Raw genomic sequence first — 16462 nt, 5'->3', positions numbered from 1 at the left:
TAAAGGACACATGGTTTTTATCTAATAGCTGGAGAATAGTGAGTGTAAAAAAATATCTCCTTCCATTGATAGATACTGCTTTTGAATGCTTGCATATTATTTTCTTCTGCAACTCAAGGCATTTAGTGGTTTACTAAAAAACATCTTCAGTTGGGTCAACTTTAAAATCAAATTATTATATTACTTTTATTTTATCTTACAAATCCTACCATGATCAGAAAAACAACTCAGAGTTTTGCAACTCTTATACTTTCTATAAGATAAATTGAGTAAATTGTAAAATAAGCGTAGAGGGCTAACAAGAAAAGTTGGTGGAAAAATAGAAGGCCGGCTAGGCAACCTTTACTGCTTGCTCACTTACTTGTTTGCATGCTAATTTTTTCATACCAGTTCTTCCATACCAAATATGAGGCTGGCAACATGCATTTTTAAAAGTGTCAAGTACTCGTATCTAAGTGGTGAACACCTTGCATAAATTATTTATTTAATGCAACGTTTCACATTAGCCTACCCTCTTACAGTTAATTGTAAATGACTAAAACAGTTGGAAATTAACCATTTGTACAGATAATTTTGGGTTAGGGGTGCTTTTTTGTTTTTTTGCTGTTAAATACTATAATTCTGTACAGCAGGAACTCAGGATTTCTTTCTTTCGATGCTTCATTTAAATATTCTAGACCAGCTGCTCTATGTCATCTTAATGAAGATAACTCTTAAATTAGCATTGCGAATTACAGCTTTAACATATCCTCCTTCATTGTAAGCACACATACTGCATATACTTGCCATATTTTAGCAGATTAACATACATAATGTAAATCAGAGGCATCTGACAAAGACAACAAAATATTCTCATGTACAAGACTATAAAGCTAAACAATATTGTATTGGCTTTATGTTCATTCTCTTGCACTGCAGTAATTAAGCCCCATACTAAAAAATTTTACACCCACTGAGGAAAATATAATATTGTTTTCTGATAAGTAATACGTTGGAACAACTGTCAGTAAGGAAGACAAAATAGTCTGGATAGTCGATGTGCGCGCGCGGCCCCGTTGCGAACCAGTAGTAAAGGTAAGTAGAACCCACCTCTGGTTAGTACCAATAGTAATAGGCACCTTGGATGCAATCCAGTAGTGGGTTTCAATTTCGGCCGCTACTGGTTCGCTTGTGGGTGCATGCACGCACAACTCTTCTGCGCATGTTCAGAGACGTCTGGGTGGGTGGGCGGAGTCTCCTGCCACTGCTGTTACTGGTTCGCCCAATGCCGGTGGGAAGCTCGCGCGCGGCCCCATTACAAACCGGTAGTAAAGGTAAGTAGAACCCACCCCTGAGCCATAGCTATAGTTACATAGTAAATACTTTCTTATAGCTATGGCTATACAGTAAGTAGCAAAAGGAAGTTAATCTGACTTCTTTGCTGGAGAGCATTGACAACTTCTTTTTGTATACCAAATATAGAAATATTCTCCATATTATTTTAAGTCAGATTTTAAATTTAGCCTTAATAAAAAACATATGTGCCCTGTTTAAAAAAAAATCTGAGGTCTATTTGCTAAACTTCTAAGGGAGATATTTTTAAAGATACAGAGATGTAATACATTGCTTTTTCTTGTGTGCTAGTGTCAAAAGCTTATTTTTTTTATAAAAAGGGGCAAGAACAAAACAGTACCAATTACTACTCCACCTCTCTCTACCATGAGTTTTCTTGGAATGTTCATAGTGACATCAAAGCTTTTAGATTGAGAAATATAAATGCAGATGTACACATTCTTGAGGAAATGTCTAAAGGGAAATTATGCTACAGTCCATCACAGCAGTTTAATCCCATGTACTAATAATTCTGAAGCTCTGATTTGGAATTTATAGCCTGATAATTGACCCAGATAATTAGCTAGATAGTTCTACCAGCTTAGTTATTTTTTTTCCTTTTCTAGACCAGCCCTTTCCAGGAAAAGAATTTTTTTTTGTTTGCTAATACCCTGTTAATCTTATCTTTAATCTTATTTGTTTAACAAGAAAATAAAATAAACAAACCTCTTTTAATATGTATAAGGTTGGGTTGTACGGGCATATGTGGAACACCAGAAGACTGCAGAATACTCACATAAATGCGAAGTGGCAGCCATGTATTTGCAAATATTCGTTAAGTATAAAATGAAATAAATCAAATTTGTCTACCACAGTATGCTTAATTTCGTTTCTATTTCTACACAGCCCTCATTTTGTTCTGATATTGTATTTTCATTCCCAGTTTTTATTTATCTACTTTTGGAAAACAGTGTGATAAAAATGCTGAGTGTGAATATGATAAAAATTTGAGTATGTTAATATTTAACAGTCTAATTAATTTATAATACAGTAATGTTATTAATTTTGTACTCCCCACTCATTTTTTATTGATCTGAAAAAGCTAAGGAAATGTTGAACATGATAAGTGGTTGAATGGGAAACAGCCAAAGAATCTCAGGGCTTCAAATTAGGAAATAATAATAATAATAATAATAATAATAATAATAATAATAATAACAGCAGCAGCAGCAGCAGCTAGACATGACCAAGTTGCTAAACTAATCCACTGGGCATTATGTAAAAAATATGACTTACCTGTATCCGAAAAGTCAAAAATGAGAAGGTGAAGATCTTGTGGGACCTTCAAATACAGACAAATTGTCATTTAGAACACAACAAGCTAGATATCACAGTCATCAAAAACCGAAGCATACAATTTATTGATATCACTGTACCAGGAGACGCCAGAGTCAAAGAAAAAGAACTAGAAAAAATCATGAAATATTGCGACCTGGTCATCGAAACTACCCGATTATGGATGAAATATGTGACAGTGATACCCATTGTCATCGGGACACTTGGCACCATGTTCAAGAATTTTACACAGTACATCAGGAAATTGCAATTCCTGTAATAACACCAGAACTGCAAAAAACTGCACTACTTTGAACATTGTATATTTTAAGAAAATACTTGGTCGATACCTAGGATGCTGGCAGCAACCCATATCAACCATCATTGCCAAGTAATAATATTTGTGATACATTTTTAAATATATTCATATATTCATATAGTCACTGCAGTTCAGTTTGACCAAAAAAATTATCTTATTTTCCCCATTTTAAAAATCTGACTGTTACGGTTGAACTGGTCCCGTTTGAAAAAGCATAAACAATTTTTTGTCAAGAAATATTACCATTAAGCATCTCTGCTTCCATGTTTTATTCCAGGTTTGTTTATGCTTTTAAACATTTATTTATTTGTTTATTTGTTTTAATTTGTATACCGCCCTTCTCCAGCAGGACTCAGGGCGGTGAACAGCCAGAATAAAACATGAGAAAAAGAAGGCAATACCAGCATACCCAGCTACTACCTTGAGTCTGATTATTGTTCAGAATGTCCTTTATGTGCCATGGTTTGAAAAGATTAAGAATATTGCCCATCTGACAATGCTAAAACCTTCAATCTGATTAGGTGTAAAAGAATATCTGGTTTGTTTGTGCATATGAACTTATGCCTTGCTTTGCTTTCTTCCCATTCCACAGGTGCAAGTAAAAACAAATTTAAAATGATTGTCATATATTTATAGCTATTGCTATAACTTTGTACATATCTTATAATCAAGCCTACATTGGCTCATGATTGATTAACAAATCACCATTTAAAATAAATCCTGGTTTAGCAAGGTGTATGAACCACAGTAATGATTGCTTCGTTGGACATTTATCGCTCATTGGTATAAAAAAGAACTATGCCAGCAAATATTCTGAGTAGTAAAGCATGACTGCAATTAAAACAGAAAACTAAAAAAATGTGATTCAGATTTTAAAACCCTAAAAAGGCTGGCAATACTGAGAACTAAACAATCTGGTGGGAAACATTCTATACTAATATATTTTGGGATGGAAGAAATTCAAGGCCCCATTCTTCCTCTCTTACATAAAAGCTTAGGCATCTCTTATCAAAACAAACAGAATCGGCAGCTTCAACAACTAAAACAGTTTCAGGCTGAAGCTCCTATGATCTTCTGTTTTCTAGGTTTAATTGTGATTTTTATTTTTGCATAATCCAAGAATGGATTCCTAAAACATACTAAAGCATAAACTACAGTATGCATTATAAATGGCAATGTCTGAATTCTCATAAACAGTGTCACAACTGAGTTCAATGTATGAATCCATTCTAAAAGTCTGTGTAAATGTCAAGAGCATAGACTTAGCATCTAGCCACAATTGTATAAAAGTGACAATGCACACATAGAGACATCACAATGTAAAACTGCTTTTAATATTTACATCCCAATATCAGTCACAAATATGTAACACAAATATGATGTAAGATGACCATCATATCACTTTAATTTTTTATTGGAGTAGTATTCAAAAATGAAAAATGCAAACATGATCAATCAACTAATAAACCAATCAATGTCTGTTTGGCCCAAAGTCAAGATAAGTATAGAATTGCAACTAAATCCTTAGAAGAATATTTTTAAAAATTATTTTAAAAACCTGATGCTCCCTTTTGACTTTGTGTTCATTTCTTTCAGCCTAGCATAGCTCTTTCATGTGGTTATGCAAATCCTTATGCATTCTCTTCCCATGCATGTGAAAAGCAAGCAGAGTGATCTCATGGAGACAAGGCAAGCAAAAATAGACAGTATTATATGACAATTTGGAAACTTCTCAATTAATCTCAGTGTCTAGTCCATTTTGAATCTTTGTATTAAACAGCATACTTGTACAAATCTTGAAAACTTTTTAGCAGGCTTTCAAACATGATGCCTTCATTGGTTAGGTTCTCACAATATAGGAAATTATAGTTTACAAATAGTCTTCAACTTACAACCAGAATTATGATAAAAAGTGCAAATTGTTAAGTGGGTCATCATGTGACCAACTTCAATTTTACCACATTTTTGTGGCAGTCATTAAACGAATCACCATAGCTGTTAAGTAAACACCGTGGTTGTTACATGAACCCATTGTCTGCAATGGACTGTTTTTGACAGAAACAGGAAGTAAAGACCAGGTTCTAGCCAAAAAAAAAAAAAGTCTCATAAACCTTGGTCATGTGACCACAGGATGCTCAAATAGCCATAACTGCAATCACATTTGGAGCGGAGGCAGCTGGCAGCCATCAGAAGTTTGAATTTGGTTTTTCCTTTCCCTTTTCCTACTAGGCTAAAAATAAGGGGAAAATTACAACTGCATTAACTGAAGAACCACTACGAAATATTGCTTTAAGAGGAAAATTTACTTATACGTTGTATGTTTTGTAAATGTTTTTTATATGTGTTTTATATGTGTTTTAATAAAGTTTATAAAAAAATTTTTTTAAAAAAAGAAGTTCGAATTTGGGGTGGATGGCACCCATTAGAACTTCCAATCAGGTCCTAAGTACCTTTTGGGGGGAGTCCATCATAACTTTCAATACTTATTAAGCAACTGTTCATAAGTCAAAAACTAAGATATGCACTTGTTTACATATAAGTGTCCAATGAGATTAAAGTGGTGTAAAAAAAATGTAAGATAATGAAAAAAAAAGTGTGTTGTATAAACCAGACAAGGATGGTTTGCAAACCACTGATATTATATCTTATCAAAGTATCGAAGGAACACAGCTGAAATGTCTTGCTATTATTCTTCTAGAATTCCCAGCCAATGTAGCCATACCGACACAAATGTTTTAATAGAATTACAGAGTTGAAAGGGACCTTGGAGGTCTTCTAGTCCAGCCTTCTTCTCAAGCAGGAGACTCTATACCAGTGATGGCAAACCTTTTAGGCACAGAGTGCTAAACAGCCAGAGCATCGGAAAACCGAGGACCAGCATGCATGCCTCAACAACCAGCTGGCTGATCTGGGACGACGGTGCGTATGCCCACAGAGGGCTGTGTGTGCCACCTCTGGCACACGTGCCATAGATTCGCCATCACGGCTCTATACCATTTCAGACAAGTGGTTGTCCAATCTCTTCTTAAAAGCTCCAGTGATGGAGCACTTACAACTTCTGAAGGCAAGCCATTTCAATAGTTAATTGTTCTGTTAGGAAATTTCTCCTTAGTTCTAGGTTGTTTCTCTCCTTGATTAGTTTCTATCCATTGTTGCTTGTCTTGTCTTCTGGTGCTTTGGAAAATAGGTTGACTCCCTCTTCTTTGTGGTAGCCCCTCAAATATTGGAACACTAATCATGTCACCCCTAGTCCTTCTTTTCACTACAGCTATTTCCCTTCTAAATATTAGACTACACTATCAAACTGTATAGTCATACTGCATAATGTCACTGTTTGCTCATTGAAATACAATACATAAATTTAAACTCTTGACCGTAATTTAAGAAAGATGACTGATTTTTTTTTATTTTTTCAGATTTTTATCCTGCCTTTTTTCATATAGAACTCATGGTAATGAACATACTAATACTTCTATTTTCTCCAACAAGAACAACCCTACAGGGTGAGCTGGGCTGAGGGAGAAAAACTAGCTCAACCAGTCACCAAGCTGCTTTTCATCTCAAGGCAGGACTAAAACTCACAGTCTCTTGTCTAGGCCAGATCTTTAACTATTACACTTAACTGGGCTCTCATTTTAGTATCTTATCATTTTATCACACCTTTATTATGTTATCATTTATTTATATGTATTTAATATATTTATCTTATATGTAAAAATTAAAATTCTGATACCTTTTAGAAGATCATATTTCAGTGATCATAACATAGTAACTCCTAGATTAATAAATTCTCCTAGACGCACAGCTACTGCTAGATGGGCAGATTAAGTCCATGATCAGAAGTGATTTTGCCTAGCTTTGATGTACCAACAGCAGCCAGTCTAGATCTGGCTAATGACTCATGTCTGAGTCATTACTTGATTAAACTTGTGTCCTATGCTTTGGATGGGTTGCCTCTGTAGACCATTTGGAAACTGCAGTTGGTTCAAACTGCTTGTTGACTAGTGTTAAGCATATTACTTGCAAAAGAAATTTATTGCAGCTGCTTTCCAGGAATAATGGGATCCCCTCTCCAATAGCCCACCAGAAATCTCTAAAGACCCAGCTTTTGCAGATGGCTTTTCAAGAATTAGAATTGGATGTCTTTTAAAATAGTGATCATTATGTACTATAATTATGAGAAAGTACTGTGCTTTGAGTTTGTATTTTAAGATTGTTGCATTCCATTCTGTACAAAATATTCTGTTGCATTTACAAACTATAGCAGAGACATCATTCTGCCAACAAGTGTGTTTAGTCAAGGCTATGGTTTTCCCTGTTGCAATGTATAGCTGTGAAAGTTGGACCATAAGAAAGGCTGAGCGCCAAAGAATTGAGGCCTTTGAACTATGGCGCTGGAGAAGACTCCTGCGAGTCCCTTGGACTGCAAGGCGATTAAACCAGTCAGTCCTAGAGATCAACCCTGACTGCTCTTTAGAAGGCCAGATCCTGAAGATGAAACTCAAATACTTTGGCCACCTAATGAGAAGGAAGGACTCACTGGAGAAGAGCCTAATGCTGGGAACGATTGAGGGCAAAAGAAGGGGACAGCAAAGAATGAAGTGGCTGGATGGTGTCACTGAAGGAGTCAGCATGAGCTTAAATGGACTCGAGAGGATGGTAGAGGATAGGAAGGCCTGGAGGAACGTTGTCCACAGGGTCATAATGGGTCGGACACAACTTCACGACTAACAATTCAAACTATACGCTGCACTTTTAACATATGCCAATGTATAGTTTTATTGTGAGAGGTGAAGATTTGGCAGCATACAAAAATGAGAAAATTGCTTACACATATTTTAAGTGTTTTTTTTTTCAAATTTACTCAGTCAGGAAATAAGTGCAACGAAACAGTGGAAAAACTTTCAAGATAAATGTTGCCACACAACTTAAACTGTGTACTCCGAAGAATGTGTTTCCTTGTAGTGTATATTTCCTCATTGGTAAGGATTTTTTTTGCTATCTATCTATCTATCTATCTATCTATCTATCTATCTATCTATCTATCTATCTATCTCCCAGAGGAAAAAAGAGCAGTGCTCTTAGATCGCACTCCCCCCCCCGCGCACCCGCCCCAGCTGCTGTGGTTGCCGCCTGTTGTTGCTGCCTCAGAAGCGCTCAGGCGAAGCGACCTCCCAGGCAGCCGCGCGCAACTTCTTGCATTTCTCTCCCCCCGACCCCCCCCCAATTCTCGGGCACGTTCAGTCACGCGCCCAGGGCACGAACGCTGTTCGACCAAGTCTCCAACGGCCGGGGCAAAGCCAGCTGCGCGCTCATTTCCCCCTCTTCCCCCCCACCTCCAACCCCGTGCCCGACGCTCTCGCGCAGATCCCGAAAGTCCCGGCAGAGGGGCGGGGAAAGAAAAGGCGGAGGCGAAGCAGGGCGTCGAACATCTTGTCACGCATGCGCGTGGCCGGCAACCCCGCCCCTCCGTCCGCCCCTCCTTTTTCTCGTTTTCTTCCTGAGAGAGCGGCTGTTCGGCTCCCTTTCCCTTCCCTTCCCCCTCACCCTGTCCCGTCCCTCGCCGCTTCCTTCCTCCTGTCTTGCCATGGATGGGTGAGTACCTGCCTCGCCCCGGCCGTTGCGGATTCTCCCCGACGCTCGCTGAGGAGGAGGAGGAGGAGGAGGAGGAGGAAGAGGAGGCGAAAGGACCCCCCCCTCCTCCTTCCTTCCCCCTTCAGTTTCGCGTGGCCGTCCTGCATTCGGTGGCGGCTATCGAGATGCACAGTTTGAGGGGGCTACTAGGCGGCGGGGCAAGGCGGAGTAAGACGCCGAGGGAAGAGGGCGAGAGAGCAAATGAGACTTCGGTCCGGCTATTAGGCGAGGAAGTGGAACCAGTGGGGCGGGGGCGTCGTTCCTCTGCCCTTGGACTACCATGCTCATCGTCCACTCCCCCCGCCCCCAAAAGCGCGGGTGACGGAAGCTGCGGTCTTGGAAGTCCTCACCAGGAATAGGACTCTTAGAGGAGTCGCCGAGAATCGAGTCCCACCGCCCCTCCTTGTTTTCTTCCGCCTCCCTTCCTCGGAACCCGGGCAGCGAGCGATCCCCGGAGTAGTTTTTTTTTTTTTTACCTCACTTCCCGGTAGGGCGTGCGAAGGCGAGGAAGAAAGAAAGAAACCGGGTTTAAACGGTAGTGGTTTCTCCCCCCTCCTCCCCTCCTTTGATGAGGGCGAGGCGAAAATCGAGACGCGATCTTAACTTTCCTCAGGTGTGGCCGGCCGGCGCCCCATACATAACCCAGCCCTTAAAACTTCTCGCGCACTTTGGAATGGGGTCCCCTCGGTGGCCTTTTGTCTCCGTAGAAGAAAAACCAGTGGGGGAAGAAGAAGAAAAAAAATAATAATACAAATAAAATAGAAAGCAGGCGATCTCTCTCTCTCTCTCTTTTCCTTCCCACCCCGCTTTCTTTTCCTCTTCGATTGCGACAATTAAAGGGCGAAAGAGTCCTCTGGCTTCTTCTTTCCTTCCTTTCTCCCTCCTCCCTTCCTTCTTTCCTCACCCCCCCCCACCCGCGTTTGTCAGGTGTGGCTTTTCGACTTTATAGAGTTCTGCTATAGGAGTTGCCGCCGCTTGGATCGTTTTCGGAGTTGTGCGCTTGGCTCCAGAGGTGCAAACAAAATGTGTGTGTGTGTGTGTGTGTAAAAAACAAGAACAGTTTGCGGAGCAGACGGACGCGGTCTCGAGGATGGGAGGTTCCCCACCGAGAGTGAGGAGAGTTGTTGTCGAAGCGCGTCACGCCTTTCCAACCACCGGAGAGGAACACAACCAGGAAATCGAGAGCGCCGCCTTAAAGTTAAAAGGTGGCAGACAGGCCCGAGAAAAGACGGCAAAACTCCCAATCTTTTCGATTGTGTGTGGTGGTTCCCCCCATCCCTCCGTTTTTTGTTTTTCCGAGCAGCAGCTTTCCATAGTATATTGCACTGCCGGCAGTGACGGCTGACAAAGCTTGCAAGCGTGAGCTTGATTTTGAGCTAATTTAATTGGAACTCTCCTCTCTCATCGCCATGAAACTTAGACCTTTTTTCTTTTCTTTTCCGTAGTTCGGGCTGGTAAAATGTTTAAATATTGCAATGGCTGAAAGATAGCTGCTCATACCTTGGTCTTGACACCCCAGTGACTTATTTATTTATTCCATTTCTAAAGCTCATCTCAGCCAAGTGACAGCTAAGTGGCTGACAGTTCTAAAACTATAAAACAGCTAAGGCAAAACAACAATAAAAACGTCCAAAAAATAGCTTCTGCTCTATTGACTGTTTTTAACATTCATTGAAGAATGTATTTTAAGTTCTGTAGTTTTTGAGAAGCAATATAATTAGGTACCTTTTTCCGAGATAGGATTTCTATTATTCTGAACATAATATTTCACACTAATATTTGAGTTGAAGGGTGTTTGCCTGAGGTTTCACAGTTTTGGCAAGAAAATAAGATTAGAAACATTTGTGTCAATGTTCTGTTCTGATTTAGTAATACTACAATCTCTCTTCACATTTATCTAAGCAAGGAAGTATCTCAAGTATAATGAATTGTGAATTAAATTTATTGGTAGTGACCATTAGGTCAAAACAAATGTGAAAATTTATTTTCAAGCCGTGCAATAGGAATATTGCAAATGGTATTACTACTTTTTTGTTTAAGACTGCATTGCTATAACAATTTACTTGAGGAAATAATTATGGAATATGAGATTTCTGAGGAGATAGGTATATAATTTTATTATACTTTAAATAGTATAACTAATGAAATTCAGGTTCTTGATCTATAATTCTTATATAGAAATGCAGTGGCAGTTTGAAATTCCTGGGTTACCTTTATTGCATGTTAATTTCTTTTAATTGAGCAAGTTGAACATTGTATTGTAAAAACAAAGTATTTCCTATTCTATTATGAGAAGCTGAACATATAACATATCATCTTGGAAATTTTAAGGAGATATATCAATTATATGATTAGATCATGTTGAATTTCATTTCTAAAAGGATTCCAAACATTTTTTGCAATGTGGCATTTCCCTTTGTCAAGGGAAATGCTGGGTTTGGTATTAATGCAAACATTTCCTTTAGGAAATAGAAAACACTAATATGATTAGCCACACTTCTTTCCTTGCTTTTTTCTTCTATCTTTCTTGCATTTTTTTATTTTTTTGCCATACATGCAATATGGCAAAAAACAATACCATGCATGTTTTAATTATTATGCTTTGTGAGCCACCCAGAGGCTACTTGACAGGGAAATTATATTAAATCTAATAAATAATACATTTAAAGCAAAGGAAGCTGGGATACTCAGGATCTGCGTGTGTAGTGCTTTATCTTGGGGACGGGTTGTCTAATGGATTAGAATATGTTGCTTGTGCCTTTATATATAGATACACTGTAGTCCATGCAAAGAGGAATTGGCCAGAAGCAGGAAATGCCTAAAATGGTACTAATTTTGCTTAGATGGCTCATTCTAAAATGGGGAATAACAATGTGACTACATAGAACTTTTTGATAATGATGATTACACATGATTTATTAAGAATATATATATTTATTTTAGTAACTCTGGTACCTTGGCAGTCTATTTGAGACAATATTTCCTGAAAATCCTAAATAAGTACAAAAGCATCAACTATATGACTGAGCAGATAGATTTTAAATCTTTTCCTTTTATGAATGTGTTTTAAGATTGTATGAGGAGGTTTTTTTATTTCTATGATTTGGGATGCTTTGGTGGATGTACAGGACACAAGGTTTTTAGTGACTACTCATGGGCTTTGCAATTCCTAAAGGAATTCACATATTACATTCTAATTAAATCAATTAATTATAAAATCTTTGTGTTTGATGTAACTTGAATTCAATTTTTTCACTTAGAAAAATATGTTTTGTTTCAAACCTAAGGTAAACACACTGTGTTTTAGAAGTTCTTGAGTAAGCTTGGGTTTCGTAAAAGTGAAACCCAGAATGTTTTAATGTTTTTTGTTTTAGGCCAAACAAAATCTGGAGGTATCTTAGAGTGAAAAGAATAAGACTAGTGTACCTTGCCCCTCCTCCCCACCATGGCCTGTACCCATTTGCTGGTATTCTCAGTGCTTTCCTTTCCCTGCCTTCTTTTAACTACTGGTAACTTGACACTTTATCTTTTGCACATCCTATGTGGTGGCTTGGCCATTAGCCTTTCACCACTTAGTTGTCATTGTTAGCTTTTTCACTTCCTCCAAAATACTTGCCAGAATAGATTAGTCTGCACATGGAATACTTCATAGATTGTTTTAATGATGGTAATGCAGTTACCAACTCTCGTTTCCTTTTTTTGTTTTCAAAGTTACATATCTTTCACATCATCTGAAAACAAACATATTTTTCTTTGTACTGTTCAAGGCTATAGAAATAGGTTTTGGTATTGTTATCAAATGTTCAGTTGATTTAATCTGTATTAAGAATTTTGCTCTTATTTTCAGTTATTCACAAATTCATTTACAAATTTTCATTACATTAAGCTAGTTTTTGGTAATAGCATTTCAAGCAATCCACTAATGTGTCCTGTTGGGCATCTTCTGGGAAAATAAATTCTCTGTGCCCTCTTCTAAACAGCTGCTGCAAAATGATTATTGTGAAAGTTCTTTTCAAGGTATGCCACATTGTCTTTTATTTCTAGAGCATTGAGGTATAGGAGGTATCTCACTTGAGATATATAGGAGGTGACTTATATAAGCACTGAAACTAGGAATGCACAAAATATTATGTTCATGAATTGTTCTGTATACAGAACAACTACTTTTGGGTGCTTTGCGGCCCAACCATTTTAAGTGTGCTTCAGTTATGAGGAATAAAATAGTGTTGTATTGTTGTTTTTTCTGGAAGCAGATCAAAATGCAATTGATGCAGGCAGAAGAGTTGTTTTGGATGGGGGGAGCAGGAAAAAGGCAAGTCTTGAAGGGTTTCTTTGGCAATCATGTGTGGAGATTGGTAGCAACAATAGATTAGTAGCAGAGAGAAGGAAGGGAAAGCACTGGATAGATTTGATAAGTAATGCATGGGACATCAGTGGTATTTGAGGAGAGGCAGGAAAGGAAGAGGCTTGGAAATCAGTGGACAGAAGAGGAAGGTGTGTGTGCAGTGTACAGCCTTGTTTTATCCATTCCATAAAATCACTCGGAACTGTCTGGATTTTGGCCAAAACCTTGAACAATCAAAACATTTGGATTTCATTTCTTTGCCATGGCTAAATAATACTGGTTGGGTAGTACTTCTGGAATGTAATTTTCCCTTTTAAATGACCTATAACCTCATGTATATTCTATTAGACTGAATATTAGTTTCCTAATGCTAAATTTCTTCTAATCTTTTGTACACTGGCAATATACTCCATAGCAAACTTTGTATTAGGTGTTTAATTAGTGCATTTAGAGCCTTGGTAGTACAGGGGTTTAAGGCACCCTGTTATTAAGCTTATTAAGACCAGCTGCCTGCAATTACTGCAGGGTTCGAATCTCGCCAAGGCTCAAGGTTGACTCAGCCTTCCATCCTTTCTAAGGTAGGTGAAATGAGGACCCAGTTTGTGGGGGCAATAAGCTGACTTTGTATAAATATACAAAAAGGATGAAGGCTATTGCTGAGCACATTGTAAGCCGCCCTGAGTCTTCGGAGAAGGGCGGCATATAAATCAAATTTAAAAAAAAAAAAAATATTTTGAGAGTTTGTGATAGTCCTTTCTGTAAATATTCAGCAACATGCATTTCCTGATGGTTTCGGTAAGGAAGAAACTGATTCTTTGATTGATAGACAAAGATATGTTGCAATAGATATTGCTCTAGCCATCCAAATACAGGTTAGCTATTATCCACTAGATATTTGACTTCTTTAATTTCTTCCTTACATTTATCTAATGATTCTGCAATATATACTCTGTTGGGTGAATTGTATCCTGTTAAGAAATGACTGAACCCTATCTATGAAATCTGCAATTTCAACTATCTGGAGAGTTGGTATATAATCACACTAAGCAGTATTTATGAATTACACTTTGTGCTGCAATTTTATTACCAAGTTATTCATACTTGCTTCTGTAGGATGGACTTTGTTTGCAACTGGAAGGATAAACTGCATCATCTGACATAGGTGATGTAGCTGGAGTATTGCTATCAGATGACTTTGAAATAGAAGACAAGCTCCACTTCACTGAAGCAGCAGCTCCAGTAGAAAGATTTTCATGCACACCTATGCTCAGAAGGTGAATGTGGTTTCAGAGAAGCCATGCTGAACCCCCAAAGAGCTTTAGCGGCAGGTTTGGAGGGGAATGCAGCCCTAATAAAAATAGATTAATATTGAAAGTGGCGTGGGGGTAATCAAGATAATTTCATATAGAGACTCATCCAAACAAAAGAAAGCAATGTTACTAGGGACCTGCTTTTTCAGTATTAAAAAGTGCATATATGGATCAAAATGGAATAGTAAAATTCCTGTTTCTGTTTGTTTGATTTAAACAAAATAATTGGTTTTTTTTTTTCAGATATGAGAAGTCCACTTAGTACCTTGAGAAACCCATCCAAAAATTACAACCAGAAAAGATACTCCTTAAAAATAAGATGATGTAAGATGTTTAGTAAACTGAATATAGTCCTTGGTACTGTTCAATATTTTTGGGTTAAGGTACTTCGTTCAAGCATCCAGTCCTACTATTTCATTGCTCCATTATTTGTTTTTTTAATGCAGTTCCCTGTGTTACCACACAAGCAGCATATTTATTAAAATTTGCTAAAAGTGATCTCTTTTATGACTTGCTACTTCGATTTGGTTTTAATCAATAGAAAGCTAACTTCAAGACTACAAATTTCTTTTGCACTGCAGGCAAATTTATACTTTATATTTCGTTTTCTATTATCTTCATCCCTTTCATAAATCCAAAGTGTATTTCCATTTGAAACTTATACCAACGATTTATACCAATTTTATACCATTCTGGGTTTTCTGAATGGCCTGTATACTGTTCTACTAATTGATCTTCAAGCAGTTTCCTTTCACTATTGTTGCTTAGCTGATACCAATGTCCTTGACTTCAAGAACAACCAGACTGCCCTCCCCCCAATCATTTTAATCTCCTTTTCTCTACCTCAAGGACAGTGACAGTGCTGCAGCCAGTGTTTTTTTTCCTCTGGTTCTTCTTTGACCCTGCTCTTCTAAATACTAATGGACATAAGTGTCCATTAGTCTGGACACAGATCACCCCAAAACATCTATTCTAAGTATGGACCAGTCCATGCAAAGAACATGTAAAAATGTACAGTACAGGTAGTCCTCAATTTACAATCACAATTCAGCCCACAATTTTTGTTGCTAAGTGAAACATTCGTTAAGTGAATTTTGCCCCATTTTACGAACTTTTGTGCCACAGTTGTTAACACTGCAGTTGTTAAGTTAATAACATGGTTGTTAAGTGAATCTGGCTTCCCCATTGACTTTGCTTGTCAGAAGGTCACAAAAAGTGAACACATGACACTGGGACACTGCAACTGTCATACATATGAGTTGCTAAGCATCCGATTTTTCATCACATGACTGGATACTGCAACGGTCGTAAGTGTGAAAAATAGTCATAAATCCAGTGTTGTAACGTTGAACGGTCACTAAGTGAACTGTTGTATGTCAAGGACTATGTGTATTTTCAAATATTATGCAGTGTTTTTTTAAAGACAATTCTTGCTTTGAGCCTATAATCTAATAGTAAAAATACTAAAGCAAGCAAATTCAGGTATGAGTTCTTAGAATTCTTAAACTGGTTTTATAGTGGTCCAGTGCATTATTCCTGTGAAGGTCATTCTGGCAAAAGAAAAACCAAAATGTCAATTGATTCTAACTGATCTGGAAAAACAGGTTTTGCAGTTTGCCTTGCTTCAGATGCAGCTAGGTGGAAAAGATGAGCGCTTGAGGATGCAGCTGCTGCTTATAAGATTGTAAATCTAACCATGTTGCAAAATGTTTAATGTACTATCAGTTCAATTTTGCTAGCTAGTTTGAAAATAAATTCTACTGAATATATTGGCACGTTAAATATGACAACATTCTTTAAATATTTCATTTTTCACAACTGTGTTTTGTTTTTATATAATCACTTTAATGTGTAATATTCAGATATATTTAATTTTAGAGAGCTATAATTATTAGACTCTTGGTAGTGTACAAAAAGCTATAAAACAATAAATGAAATATAATGGCATGTTAAAGCCAGTGTACAATTTAAAATTGGATTCCTCATAAAAGAAAACAGATACAAGATGGTTCCATCTTAACAATAAATAAAATAAAACCATCTGGGAGAGCTCTGTCTTCACTTGCATCCAGAAAGTTGTCAATGTGGGGGAAGGTTGAACTTTCATGTAAAGGCTTGTTCAGTACTATAGGTTCCAGGACAGACTTCAGCCCCCTGAATTTTAGAGAACTGAGGAATTACAAGTGTAGGAATCTGATTTATGGGTAA

General features: G+C 37.6%; 1 protein-coding gene across 4 annotated transcripts in view; it reads left to right on the top strand.

The window, feature by feature from the left end:
• The first annotated feature begins 8215 nt into the window (after positions 1-8215).
• PTBP3 (polypyrimidine tract binding protein 3) overlaps positions 8216-16462 on the top strand; it is a 58654-nt gene continuing 50407 nt past the window's right edge. Inside the window, exon 1 of one of the 4 annotated variants that reach the window (XM_087886355.1) lies at positions 8216-9804. Coding sequence is in view for 2 of the 4 variants with exons in the window: in XM_034410598.3 (XP_034266489.2) it covers positions 8408-8560 (153 nt within the window). In the remaining 2 variants the exon portion in view is untranslated. The remainder of the gene's footprint in view (positions 9805-16462) is intronic. The other 3 variants (XM_034410597.3, XM_034410598.3, XM_087886356.1) reach the window with 3 other exon arrangements.

Source organism: Pantherophis guttatus, chromosome 2, assembly GCF_059756535.1.
Source record: "Pantherophis guttatus breed Tessera chromosome 2, ASM5975653v1, whole genome shotgun sequence".
Taxonomy (NCBI): domain Eukaryota; kingdom Metazoa; phylum Chordata; class Lepidosauria; order Squamata; family Colubridae; genus Pantherophis; species Pantherophis guttatus.
The sequence above is the reverse complement of the archived record's forward strand: the minus strand, read 5'-3'. Positions and strand labels throughout refer to the sequence as shown.